General features: G+C 42.8%; 1 protein-coding gene across 1 annotated transcript in view; it reads left to right on the top strand.

Annotated features, from left to right (window-relative positions):
- HHIP (hedgehog interacting protein) overlaps positions 1–12,938 on the top strand; it is a gene marked incomplete at both ends in the record, with an annotated part of 83,564 nt that overhangs the window by 49,459 nt on the left and 21,167 nt on the right. The window contains 3 exons of the mRNA XM_080937444.1: positions 8,226–8,377; positions 8,956–9,129; positions 9,842–9,985. Coding sequence (XP_080793570.1) covers positions 8,226–8,377; positions 8,956–9,129; positions 9,842–9,985 — 470 coding nt within the window. The remainder of the gene's footprint in view (positions 1–8,225; positions 8,378–8,955; positions 9,130–9,841; positions 9,986–12,938) is intronic.

Here is a 12,938-nt window from a genome sequence, read left to right as displayed (position 1 = left end):
AGTAAACTGAACTTCAGAATATTTCAACATTATTACTGTGGGACGTACATTGAACCAAAGGGCTCCTGGTGTTCAGACTGTTACTGTATAGAACAAATTCCTCAGCTGCATTTGAGGCACTACAGCCGCAGATCACTGCTTGGGCATAGTTAGGAATCCAGTGAATCCATTTTTCTTTTTACTTTTTAAAAAAAGATTTATTTCATGTATATGAGTACCCTGTAGCTGTTTTAAACACACCGGAATAGGGCATCAGACCCCATTACAGATGGTTGTGAGCAACCATGTGGTTGCTGGGAATTGAACTCAGGACCTCTGGAAGAGCAGTTAATGCTCTTAACCACTGAGATGTCTCTCCAAATCTATTTTTCAAGAGGCTCTACCGTATCGAATAAAACCTAGGGAAGACGTGGAAATAATAGCATACTTTAATTCCACTTGACAAGTATAAATTTACCATAAAATAAATCACAAAGTATATAAAGTATTATGATGATAAAATTTAAGTATCTGGATGTGCATCTGTCCCCATCAGTATGAAACTAAAAAGACACATGTCTGTAAAGTAAGTAGTGGCTGTGAAGCTGAAAACCCCAAAGGGCAGGGGTCTGTAGATTTCCCACGTTCTCCAAGGACGCACTGACCTCACTTGACTCCGCCGTTTAGGAGGTTTAGTTTCTTACAGATTGTATGCAGATGATAAGAAAAGGGATGTGTGAGAGAGGGCAGGTGCACACAGAGGACACAGGACAGCCTCAGGCGTGAATCCCTTCCTTCTACCTCGAAAGCATTGGGGACTCTCCTGTCGCTCCTCATTCAGCACTAGTAGTGCAGGGAATTCACGGACCACATCTAGCTTTGTGTGGGCTCCCAGTATTTGAACTCAGGTCTTCACACTTGCTCAGCAACCACTATACTCACTGAACTAGCTCCAAAACCCAGGAGATTCTAATGGAGATTTTGTTACATGGACAGAAGGGATTAGATTGTTAGCCACTGATGATCAAACCTAGTCATCAGCTCCTCTCAGGGTGAGGGGAAGGGAGAGCTAAAGGTTTTAACTTTCTGGTCACAGGGTTGACTTCTCAGGCTGCTAATTCCACTCCTGACCTACCTAGGGGCCCATTAATATTCACCCCATAAGCATGAACTCAGGTGTAGTTGAAAGGGTGTTTTATTAATAAAAAGACATTCCCATCACTCAGGAAATTCCAAGGGTTTTTCCGGACTCTGGGCCAGGAACTGGAGACAAAGACAAATTGTAATATTTATTATGTATGTATTCCCCTTCCCATAAGTTCTCTTAAGGTCTCCGTGGGGGTTGGCTCTTCTTCAGAGATTAAATTACACTTTTAGAACTGCTGAAAAGCAATGCTTCTTACTGTTTCCCAAGGTGGGAGAAAAAAGTACCTTACAGTATGTTTCAATTCTGCAAGGAAAGAAAAATAATATAGAACTCGGTTTAAAATAAAAACGTAAAGTCTTAGCTTAAAATGCTGAGATTTCCCATCAGCAGTGTTTCCCCATATTTGGTAATATTTCTTATGTCCTGGGGACCCATGCAGTTATCACAGAGTTTTGCTTTTAACTAACTTATGCATTCCAATACTTTTTTACACAATTCTCTTCTCCTCTTTCTCCCTCATTTCTGATGGGAGCTGTTACTCATTCTGAGGATCATTAGGATTGTTTCTATTAGAAATCAGCTGTCCCCCATTGGCCTGCTTTCAGGGCCCTAGTGGCTCATGTCACCACCTGTTACAGCCAGGTGCACCAGGTGTGCTGCCCATAAAAGGGCCACCAACCCCCTCACACACCCTAAGTCTCTCTCCCTTCCTCTCTCCTTCCCTCTCTCCCTTCCTCTCTCTATCTCACATCCCCACTCTGAGATGGTCTTCTGCTCTCCCATCCCCCAATAAGCCCCTTACACTAGATATTTCACATGGCATAATTCCTCAGGAGCACACCTTGGCACAGCCACCAAAGGTACCCTACCTTCTCTGCATGTTATCCTATCAACTTCTATGCCCGCAGCTAAATTAACAGGTGTGCCATGACAGGTTTTCCTTCTGTGCCTTCTGGTGACCATATAGATAAATAAGCTTCACCACCAGAGGCTGTGGCCAAAAAGACTTAAGTTTTAAATGCTTAGGATCCTATTTTTAAAGGCAGATCAAACAATTCTTGTGGTTTGTCCCTGACCAAAATATGTCCTCAGGAGAGCACAAAGGAGTAAAGAGTGCTGGCCTACACTCAGGCAGGGAGTCTTCCAGGGCTATCTGGGCAGGCTCTTAGTACTCACAGCTTCTGAGGGCAGGAAGCAGGGCTGGAAGGACTAGATTGGTGTGATTCGAGGATTCAGCCTGCTATCACTGTGTGTGAAGACGGAAGGAAGAACACACTGACTATAGAATGCTAGAGGCTGCTAAGACTGGGGACGTATTTAAAAAATAAAAACAAAAAAACATATTCCCTGGAGACTCCAGTAAAGAAGGCAGCTCTGCTGACATTTATTCTAACCCTCAAGGCCCATGTGAACTCTTGATGTACAGACCAAGATCACAAGTGTGTCTGCTTCCAGCCACGAGCTTTGTAAAGATGTCATCTGGTACTGTGTTTGGAATGACAATTTTTTTAAAAAACCACTTATTTTCTCATTCCTAGAGAACAGAGCGTTCTAAGCTCAAAGAAAGCAAAGGTTTGTATAAGAAGCAGCCATATGAGTTGCCAAGTCTTCTAGTCCCCGTTTCTCTCTCATTCTGTGTCCCAGCAAAACTTGGACAATGGGTGATGGCTGATAGAGGAAATGAGAAAGTCAGCCTGACAGGACAGATGTGTGACAGGACAGACATGTGACTTAAAAAACAATTAAAGATTCCACTATTCTATTCTGCTCTAAAGTCTCAGAGGTTCCTTTGGGATTAAGCAAACAACAGTTTTACCTGAGGCTGTCCCTCCTACCCGTGCCCTGCTGTCATGTAAGAAAATGGTCTCACTGTCTGTAAAAACTTGCCTAATTCTTTGAGTAATTTAGCTGCTAGGAAGCCAGGCTTTTCCTTTTTGTTAATAAGTCTTGGTGTTACTAAATCTGTGTACCTGAGAAAACTCAGATATTCACACAAATAAACCTTTGGTGAAACGATAGCCCAAATATTTATCTGCTCTTTGCAAGTTTTGTTGTTTGAAAATGCCCTTTTTCTAATGAGGCAGCATTGCTTAACCACTTAAAAATATCAGCATCTTTAAGGAGTGTGGTGGGAACAGAACCCCCGAAAATCACAGTGGCCTCTGTTCCTGGAGCACCCAAAGCTCTTATCCTCCCTGCCAAGCAAAACCTGACACTTAGTAGATATTCAATGAACATTTGCTCAATTAATGTTAAGTTTCATTGTCAAGGCAGTAATAATTTGATTATGTGACTATTTTCGCTCCTTCATTGCTGAGTGCCACAGGGTCCTGTTATATTTAGGTGAAGTCATGCTCAGGATCCCTTTATCTGGCTTTTGTTTTGTTTGGAAGCAGGTATCCCAAGCCAGTCTCAAGCTCTTTATGTAACAGACAGCTGGCCTTGAATCTGATACTTCTGCCTCCACCTTGCAAGCGGTGGGGGTTCAGGAATATGCAGCCACACCTGTGTGTAGGAGCCTTTTAGAGAAACTAGGTTAAAATGCCTATGCAGTAGGCACAAAGATACCGCTCATCACTAATCCCTAGACACTGAGAGTATGTTGCACAGCAAGGGTTGAAGCAGAAGGAAGTCTGCATGTGAAGTCAGCTAGTTGCTTAAACGAGGACAAAACACTAAGGAAAACTGTAAACATGATCAGCGGTGCTTCCCGCTTCCAGTTCCATGCTGTCCCCTCCACGTGAGCAGCGGTTCCTTACTGCCCCTTTATAAACTACTCAAGCCAGCATTCCACAAAGGGGAGGGAACAAATGAAAGAGAAATTAAAACTCAGAATAATTAAGTTTAACCCATATTGAAAGTAGAGGAAGGGGGAGTGAGGCGCAGCTGATAGGAGCTCTTGCTGCTCTTGCACAAGACCTGAACTTTGTTCCCCGTACCTGCAGCTCACAGACATCTCTCACTCCGGTTCCAGGGGCTTTAATACCTTCTTCTGACCTCTGAGGGGCACTAGGAATGCACATGATATGCTTACAGACACACATACAGGCAAGACCTCATACACATAAAGATAAATATATATAAAAATTTTAAAAGAAAATATAAAGAGAATGTTTTCTTTAGAAAGTATCAGAGTGAAAGACAAATGCCTCAACATTTCCCTTAAAGAGAAAAAAAATGTATTTTCTGTTATAATCATCTTATTGTTACTTTTCTTTCTCAAGTGGACATTTCCTGTTATACCAAGAAAAATATTCTTTCACAGTTGGCTAGAACTTTGATCTGCTCCATAGGGCAAAGTTTATCCCAGATTTCGAGGGTGAGATCTGGTCTGTTGAAGCCTTCGGGACTTAGTTAGGAGGTGTTTATCTCATATTCTGTGGTGTGAATCCTGTAAGGCTGAATGGTAGTTAGTTGGCTTTTCATTGAAAGTCCCTGGAGAAGCTTTTCTGACTGTCTTCCTCTGAAACGTGGGTCAATCTCAAGATTCCAAATAGTTTAAGAACATTGTTTTCAAATCATTCAGCGATCCTCTACTGAGTGTCCTGTTGTGGAGCTGTAGATTGGGAGAGATAAGTAAGAAAGGTGAGGCAGGTGTGCTAGCTCGAGATGCCAGCCTTCAGTCAGAGCAAGTGTGCCCAGCCTGAAACCCTAGCACACAGCTGTGATCTCACTTAAAGTAGCCTGACAGTTTCTTTGCAACCCTTTCTTTCCTCAATTCCTTTATTGTTTAGCTTGTTTGGGAAGTTCTCAAGTATGTGCTTTGCAGGTAAGACATAGCTCTTCTGCACTGGCAGAAGCACCTCGCCCCATTAGCTTCTAGTCTATGTCTCATGATTCCGTGTGCATAGTCACTCGAAGCCCAACTAGTATATGAATATTCAGTGAATCATAAAGCCTAAATATAAAGATCTGAAAAGAAAATCACTGCCATTCACATAGGTAATGATAAATATCCTGGACACTGGCTAACAGATTTTATAAAGCATAGTGTTAGATGTCATGTTTCTGAATGGCATGGGTCCTTGGACTATGAGTCTTCCTCCATCCACCATTCAGGGAGTGTGTTTATATGCTCATTAGCCAGGTCAATCAGTCACTGTGAGATATCCCTTCTCTTCCGATGCTCTTGGAATCAGCTTCTACCTCAGGGCACTTCTGGATGGAACTCATGGTTTCCATTCCCATGAGCTCTGAACCTCTTGAGAAGGAGGATGAAGGGAGTTAGGAGGGTGGTCTGTGAATTTGACATAAGGGCTGGTTGATTCTTTTTACTAAGCCTCTAAAACAAACGTAGCAGAGTTTTCGACAAAAGGGAGAGAAAGGTGGTTTTGGAATTGGGGGAGAACAGAATCAGGCTGTAAACATAGGAGGCCAGAGCTTGGGTGGAAAAGGACTTAGGATCAGAAGAAGAAAGAGCAGAAGCCATAAGGAGGCTGTCTTCAGCCATCCTTTATGCTGAGACAATATCCAGTTAATGTGTAAGGCAAGAGCAACGTTGGGGAACCGGAAGCCTTAAATATCTGATAGCATCATTATAATAAGTCGTTACCCTTCCATGCCAATCAGCCTCTTCATGTAGACCTTGAAAAATTAGCCAGACATCAAAGACAGGTTTTCATTTTCTCATAACATTTTAACTAAATAGACAAAATCGCTCTGAAAGCTAATTCAGGTGAACCACCTGTCACTGATATTTTTCACTGAAAATATTTTTCAGTCTCCTGTTTCTATAGAAGAATCAACAGCCTTTCCTAATCTCTGAGTCTTGGCTGGTTATTAGAGACAGTCATGGTATTTATATAATACATAAAATTTTTCTCACCAATATAGTCAATATAAAATTTTTTTGAAAATGACCTAAGTAGTTAAGTTTGCAAACCACTTGGAACACAGCTTTTCACCTAGAAGGTGATTGTATAAGAGCAGAATTCTACATCCTAAATTAATCAAACATCAATCATGTAACCCAAAAAAACCAAAATTCTTGACTTTTAAAAATGTATTATCTATTTTATTCAAAACTCAATTGTCTTCTGAATTTTGGCACTTCAGTAAATGTCTGTGATGCTCCCAGAGTCATGGGTGTGACTCATGTCATGTGTTTCTAACGTGAATAAATGCCCACTTCTCCTTGTAGATGTGTCTGCAGCTCAGTTCTATTTGGCCACCTACAACCTGTTCATTCTACTAATCTTGAGCCATGTTGTGCTCCTCCTCGAGCTGTTTTTTCTGACTATTTAATTAGGGACTATAGAGAACTTTTTTCAGCCTAAGGCTTTCTACAGTGACCACAGGCATTGGTGAAGCAGACATATAGCACTTAACCTGCCCCACAGGGTTATACTATGCTGGGGAGGAGAATTAATCACGGTCAAAATTCCACAAGTGGGGCTCCTCACACAATCCATCAACAGGGTTGAAATGTGTAGACACTGTATATTCAAATTCTGGTTATACATCTCAGCTTCTGATGTCCTCTAAGACAGCCAAATGATATTTATCTCCAGTGATGAGAACAGAAAAGCAACAGCATCAAGTCTATATTAAAACCACGATCACAAAATCATCCACACAAAGTCAAAGCTCATTCATAAATCATAGTCATCAGCATCTGACTCTAATGATTAAACATGTGGCAACGTGTGAAAAGGTTAACGCTTGAATAAATGATTCAGTAGGTCTTGGACACTTCCAGCCAGTGTATAATTAATGCAGCTCTCAACGTCTGAATAGTCCTACTTTAGATGCCAAGCAAATTTATCTCAGAGCCATGAAGCAAATCAAACAAGGTTTACTAAAGATGAACTTTTTATGCCTAAAACTGTCTCAGACTGATATTGCACATAAGCTGCACCCAGTGCCATTCCGTGCTGGTGACAAATGCTGTGTAATGGGACTCAACTTGACAACCATCCATTACTGGCCACGGTCTGCAAAGAAGTTTTGGCATTGTAAGGTTTTTCCCATTTAACACGTCAGAATTTCTCACTGTATTTTGTCAAAGCAGATGTGAAATTAGAGGCATAAGTAGAGGATGAGAGATTGTAGAATTCAGTGTCTGACAAAAGATGTCACTGCTGTGGGTGACTCACCAGACTGCCAAAAAAATGTTCCCTTGTTTTCTAAAACATGGAATTGAAGTTTCTGATCCAGATAATTTCAGATGCTTTGATTCCAAGATAGACATTCCTAGACTACTTGTGGGACAAAGCAAATGGTAGGACTGTATTGAATTTCCACAAGCTGAATTAGCAGAAAACAAAGATAAAATGTCTTTTTATTTCAAAACATGATGATATTTTAATTGCTTTAGCATTTGGCATGTCTAACGTATACAGTCTTTGATGTTCATATAATAACAAAAGAGTTGTTTGAGATTTTTCTTTTCTTTCTTAGCATCCCCCTTTTTTTCTAGTGTTTTTCCCAACCCCATTCTGGTCCTGGCCTTTCCATCTCCTCCCGGCTCTTCATCCTTCTGCTCTCTGCAGAGTTAGGGATGCATGTAGAAATACCTCCTCCCTGCAGAGATGGGCCAAAGCCCTTGTTACCTAGCCAGGATGTACAGACCACCATCGTTGTGACAACTGACGTCGACGCCTCCGGGTGAAACAAAGGTTTATACATTACACAAGCAATTTAACTGCTTTCTAAACACATCGCCAAGACAGTGGGAGCTGGCAGTGCGCACTGGGTTTTAGGGTTTGGTGAGCTGGATTAGAAGTAACTGTTGATTGTGAACTGTTTTTATTTGTCTCCTATGTACTGCAAGCAACCTCATAACTCAGTAAAGAATTTCTCACAGCACTTAAACTGCTCTCCTCAATTCCCAAGATTACACAGATCACTTGATTAAAGTGGCGTACGAGGCCCAAGCACAGATAACTGAACAGGACATTGCCCTGCTCTAACCTTTAAAGAGACCACATAGAGAAACGCTGTGTGACCCTTTTCTGTGCCGTAGGCGAAGGAGAAAAGGAAAGAGGTTGGGCAAAGACTACCCAGAAGAAAGAAAGAGACTCTTTTTGGGGTTCCAGTTGAAACACAATAAAGAACATAATTAACTTCCCAATTGTCTGTGTTTCCCATCTGACTGCAGGGAGGAGACGAACGGGGCCTGCTAAGCCTGGCGTTCCATCCCAGTTATAAGAAAAATGGAAAGCTGTACGTGTCTTATACCACCAACCAGGAGCGGTGGGCCATCGGGCCTCACGATCACATTCTTAGGGTTGTGGAATACACAGTATCCAGGTATCACTAACTAATGTGCATAGATGAACAAAGTTTGTGTTTTCTTTTCTCTTTACAGACTGTTTATAAACCATTGCCATAAATTAGTAGTAATTAGAGCAGAATCATCCAATGACTTAAAACATGGTCTCTGTGTGTGTGTGTGTGTGTGTGTGTGTGAGAGAGAGAGAGAGAGAGAGAGAGAGAGAGAGAGAGAGAGAGAGAATATAAGAGTGTGTGTGTGTGAGTGTGTGTGTGTGAGAGAGAGAGAGAGTGTGTGTGTAAAAGAGTATGTGTGTGTGAGTGTGTGTGTGTGAGTGTGTGTGTGTGAGAGAGAGAGAGTGTGTGTGTGTGTGTATGTGAGTGTGTGTCTATGTGTGTGTGTGTGTGTGTGTGTGTGTGTGTAAAAGGAACCAAATAATAATGTCTGGTATTTTTTTCAATTATTTCAACTTCAACGATATTTCTAAAACAGAGATTCATGGGATTTTTTATGCCATTCTAATTAGCTCTATTTCAAGTGTCTGGACACCTCTTCTTTTGCAGTATGTTTACATTATACCCACAAAATCATGTTGCCCCCCCCTTCTGTCATGCAGGAAAAATCCCCATCAAGTTGATGTGAGAACAGCCAGGGTGTTTCTGGAAGTCGCTGAGCTGCACCGGAAACATCTTGGGGGGCAGCTGCTCTTTGGTCCCGATGGCTTTCTGTACATCATCCTCGGGGATGGCATGATCACACTGGATGACATGGAAGAGATGGATGGGTTAAGGTAATGGACTGTTTACTACCAAGGGCTTTGACACAGACGTGATTTCAATGCCAGGACATAAGATCTGAACCAACCACTCAAAATTGTGTCTCATGATTGAACATAAGGTTATTTTATGATAAAGTTTGTCCTAAAAGAATTACTGCTACAAATGCTGCCTTGCCACAAAAGCACTGTGTGTCTCTTCCCGTGGGCTCAGCTGCTCCTCACCCCATCCATCCATCCATGCTGCTGCTCTAGCCTCTGTCTGATGAACCAATGTCTTGGGGAACACAAAACACATAGACTGACCAAGACAAAAGAGGACAGACTAAGTATACACACACACACACACACACACACACACATACACACACACATATACATACACACACACACATACACATACATACAGACATATACACACATACACACACATACACATACATACACACATACACACATATACACACATACACACATATACACACATGCACACACATACTCACACACACACAGCAAGCAGCATTCTATGCTATGTCTTTGTCCACCCCACATCTTGTGCTCAAACTTTTCCTGGTCGCATTTCTTGCCACATGGAATTTAGAAGTCAAGAAATTTTGAGTCAAATTAAAGAGATGGTTTCTTTCTCCTTAGAGCAAGCTTGTCCCATGTGTGCAGGTGAGACAAACAACTTAAGTGTAAAGTACTCACTTCCCTTTCAATCTCTCAGTGATTTCACAGGCTCTGTGCTGAGGCTGAACGTGGACACCGACGTGTGCAATGTGCCTTATTCCATACCACGGAGTAACCCCCACTTCAACAGCACCAACCAGCCTCCAGAAGTATTTGCCCACGGCCTCCATGATCCAGGCAGGTGAGGACATCTGCCTGCTTTCAAAACAAGACAGAGTTTGAGATCTAGGAAGAAAAGGAAGACATTCAGCGACCAAGTAGCAAGAAGGAGTATTTTTTGTACCTCTAAAATCATGCCGGCCTTAACTACACAAGTATTTAACCCACTTTCTATCATTCATCTGTGAAGAAGGTTAAAGATTAGACACAGGGAAAACCCAAATTCATAGAGAAAACTTTGGAGACTACTATTAGATAACCTTTGGCTTTCTTTTCTTTAATTCTCTCTAAATTTTATTTTCCTTGTTGACTTGGTGTGCTTTAAGCTGTTTCAATAGGATACCACATATAGGTGATTTATTAACGATGGGTACCACATATGGATGATTTATTAACAATGGGTACCACATTTAGGTGATTTATTAACAATGGGTACCACATATAGGTGATGATTTATAAACAACAAATGGGTTTTGGCTCAAAATTATGGATGCCGGCCATGATGCTGGCATCGGCTCAGCATCTGCTGAGAGCTCTCTTGCTTCTCCATCTCCTGGTGGAAGGTGAGAGCACAGGAGAGGGAAGAAGACAGAAAAGCTGCAAAGCTCATTCTCCTTTGTGGAACGCACTCGTATGATAACCAGCTGCTCTCACATCCATAGTCTGAGTCAATTGGTGGGAGTAGTGCTCTCGGCACATCCACTGGGAAGGTCCCGTCTGCACAAACCGGAGTGGTAGCAAGTATGTTCTAAGGACTCTGTCAGGATTATATGAGTCCACAGGAAGAGGATAAAGAATGGTCCTTACTGCCATAGTTACACTTAATGCAAAATGATGTAGTGTTCATTCTCAAGGAGTTGAGGTAAATGTTAATGTCTTTCATGCCTGGGAAACTTACGAATACTAAGAATTCATGTCTACTGTTTCTGCTTAAACTATAATGAACCATAACGAACAGAAAACTAAGAGGCCGATAGAGTGAAGGTTTTCAGGCACGCTTTAAAGATTCTATGAACTTTAACAGGAATTCTCTGATGAAAACCACGTCCAGTTTGGTCTACCATTCAGAATAAGGGGTATGTGGCCACATCCATTCATTTATTAGCTTGGTTATTATTGCTATTTAATGTTTATAGAGTGTTCACTATGTGCAAGGTGAGTATTTCTCAAACTTTTTATTTTTATAATCCCTTGTGCCCTTCATCTTCCCTCCATCAAAGCCCAAGTCCACAGTTCATTTCCTTTTTGGCATCTCCACAGATCTTAAAATCTGTTCAGCAGGGAATACTTAAGGTGGGACCAGGATGTGGAGGAAAAGCGTCACATTCCATCTCTACAGCTCAGAGCACACCACAAAGCAGCACTTTGAAGTGACAGAACCTGAGTCGCCACCCCCCCCCCCAGTGTTTTGCAACCTTCCTGGGGGTCCAAGCCTCGGTGCAAAAACACAGGATGAGGCCCTTCCAGACCCTATTCGTGGCAAGACGCCTGTGCCACAGAGCCCTGCTGCCTTTGGCAACGGAGGGCTAGGGAAAAGTTCTATTCCTATTCTGTTTCCTCTGCAGAAAATCTCAGGCAATGAAAGACTTAATGGTCAGGAAGGGACTGAAATCATTCTTGGCTGTAAATAAAGCTGTCATTAAGCACCTTGCTTTATAGTACTAGGTAGGTAGTACTCGGTAGGCGGGTACTCGGTAGGTAGGTACTAGGTAGGTAGTACTCGGTAGGTAGGTACTCGGTAGGTAAGTACTAGGTAGGTAGGTACTAGGTAGGTAGGTAGTACTCGGTAGGTAGGTACTAGGTAGATAGGTACTAGGTAGGTAGGTACTAGGTAGGTAGGTACTGGGTAGGTGGGTACTGGGTAGGTGGGTACTGGGTAGGTGGGTACTAGGTAGGTAGGTACTGGGTAGATAGGTACTGGGTAGGTAGGTACTAGGTAGGTGGGTACTAGGTAGGTAGGTAGGTAGGTCCTGGGTAGGTAGGTACTAGGTAGGTAGGTACTCAGTAGGTGGGTACTGGGTAGATGGGTACTGGGTAGGTAGGTACTAGGTAGGTGGGTACTAGGTAGGTAGGTACTAGGTAGGTAGGTACTCGGTAGGTAGGTACTGGGTAGGTAGGTACTGGGTAGGTAGGTACTGGGTAGGTGGGTACTGGGTAGGTGGGTACTGGGTAGGTAGGTACTGGGTAGGTAGGTACTGGGTAGGTAGGTACTGGGTAGGTGGGTACTGGGTAGGTGGGTACTGGGTAGGTAGGTACTGGGTAGGTAGGTACTGGGTAGGTAGTTACTAGGTAGGTAGGTAGTACTTTTCTTGGTAGTCCACAGAGATAGCTGCCTGCACAGCACCTTATGTTATTTGTGTGTGTGGTGTATATGAATGTCCATACACACAGAGGTGAGGGAGGAGATCGGTGCCCCCCTCTTTCATCCAGCTTTTTTCATTTTTCCCTTCATTTCTTGAGGCAGATGTCTCACTGAACCTGACACCAGACATTTCAGTGAGGGTGGCTGGTCAGAGGCACTGTCCCATCCATTGCTGCCTCAACAGACTCCAATCCTGGGTTATAGGCTGTACCATGTCTGACTTTCATAGCATGATGGAGAACCGGACTCAGGTCCTCCTGTCAGCACAAGAAGTATCCTTCCCACGATCCAGCTCCCAGCCCACCATCTTCTTGTGTAGTTTCAAGACTAATTAACAAGTTCACAGTGAATATGACCGTGAGCTGCAAAGATTGGTGGTACAAGCCCTATGCGTACTTTATCATAGTCCTTCCTGCCACCCCTACTTTCCATCATCCCCAAAAGATTGATTGTTTTCAGTGAGCAACTACTGAGACACATTGACATAGCAGCGTCTCCGAGGGTCCCTGGTTGGCATGAGCAGCTTGGGGTTGAGCATCTCATGTAGCCCTTAGACAATGGACTGCCGCAGGTTTCCACCACCATGGCCTCGCCCTTTGCACATAAGAACCTG

This window comes from Micromys minutus (assembly GCF_963924665.1).
Source record: "Micromys minutus genome assembly, chromosome: 24".
NCBI lineage: Eukaryota > Metazoa > Chordata > Mammalia > Rodentia > Muridae > Micromys > Micromys minutus.
Note: the sequence above shows the minus strand (reverse complement) of the source record. Positions and strands in the feature narration are given on the sequence as shown.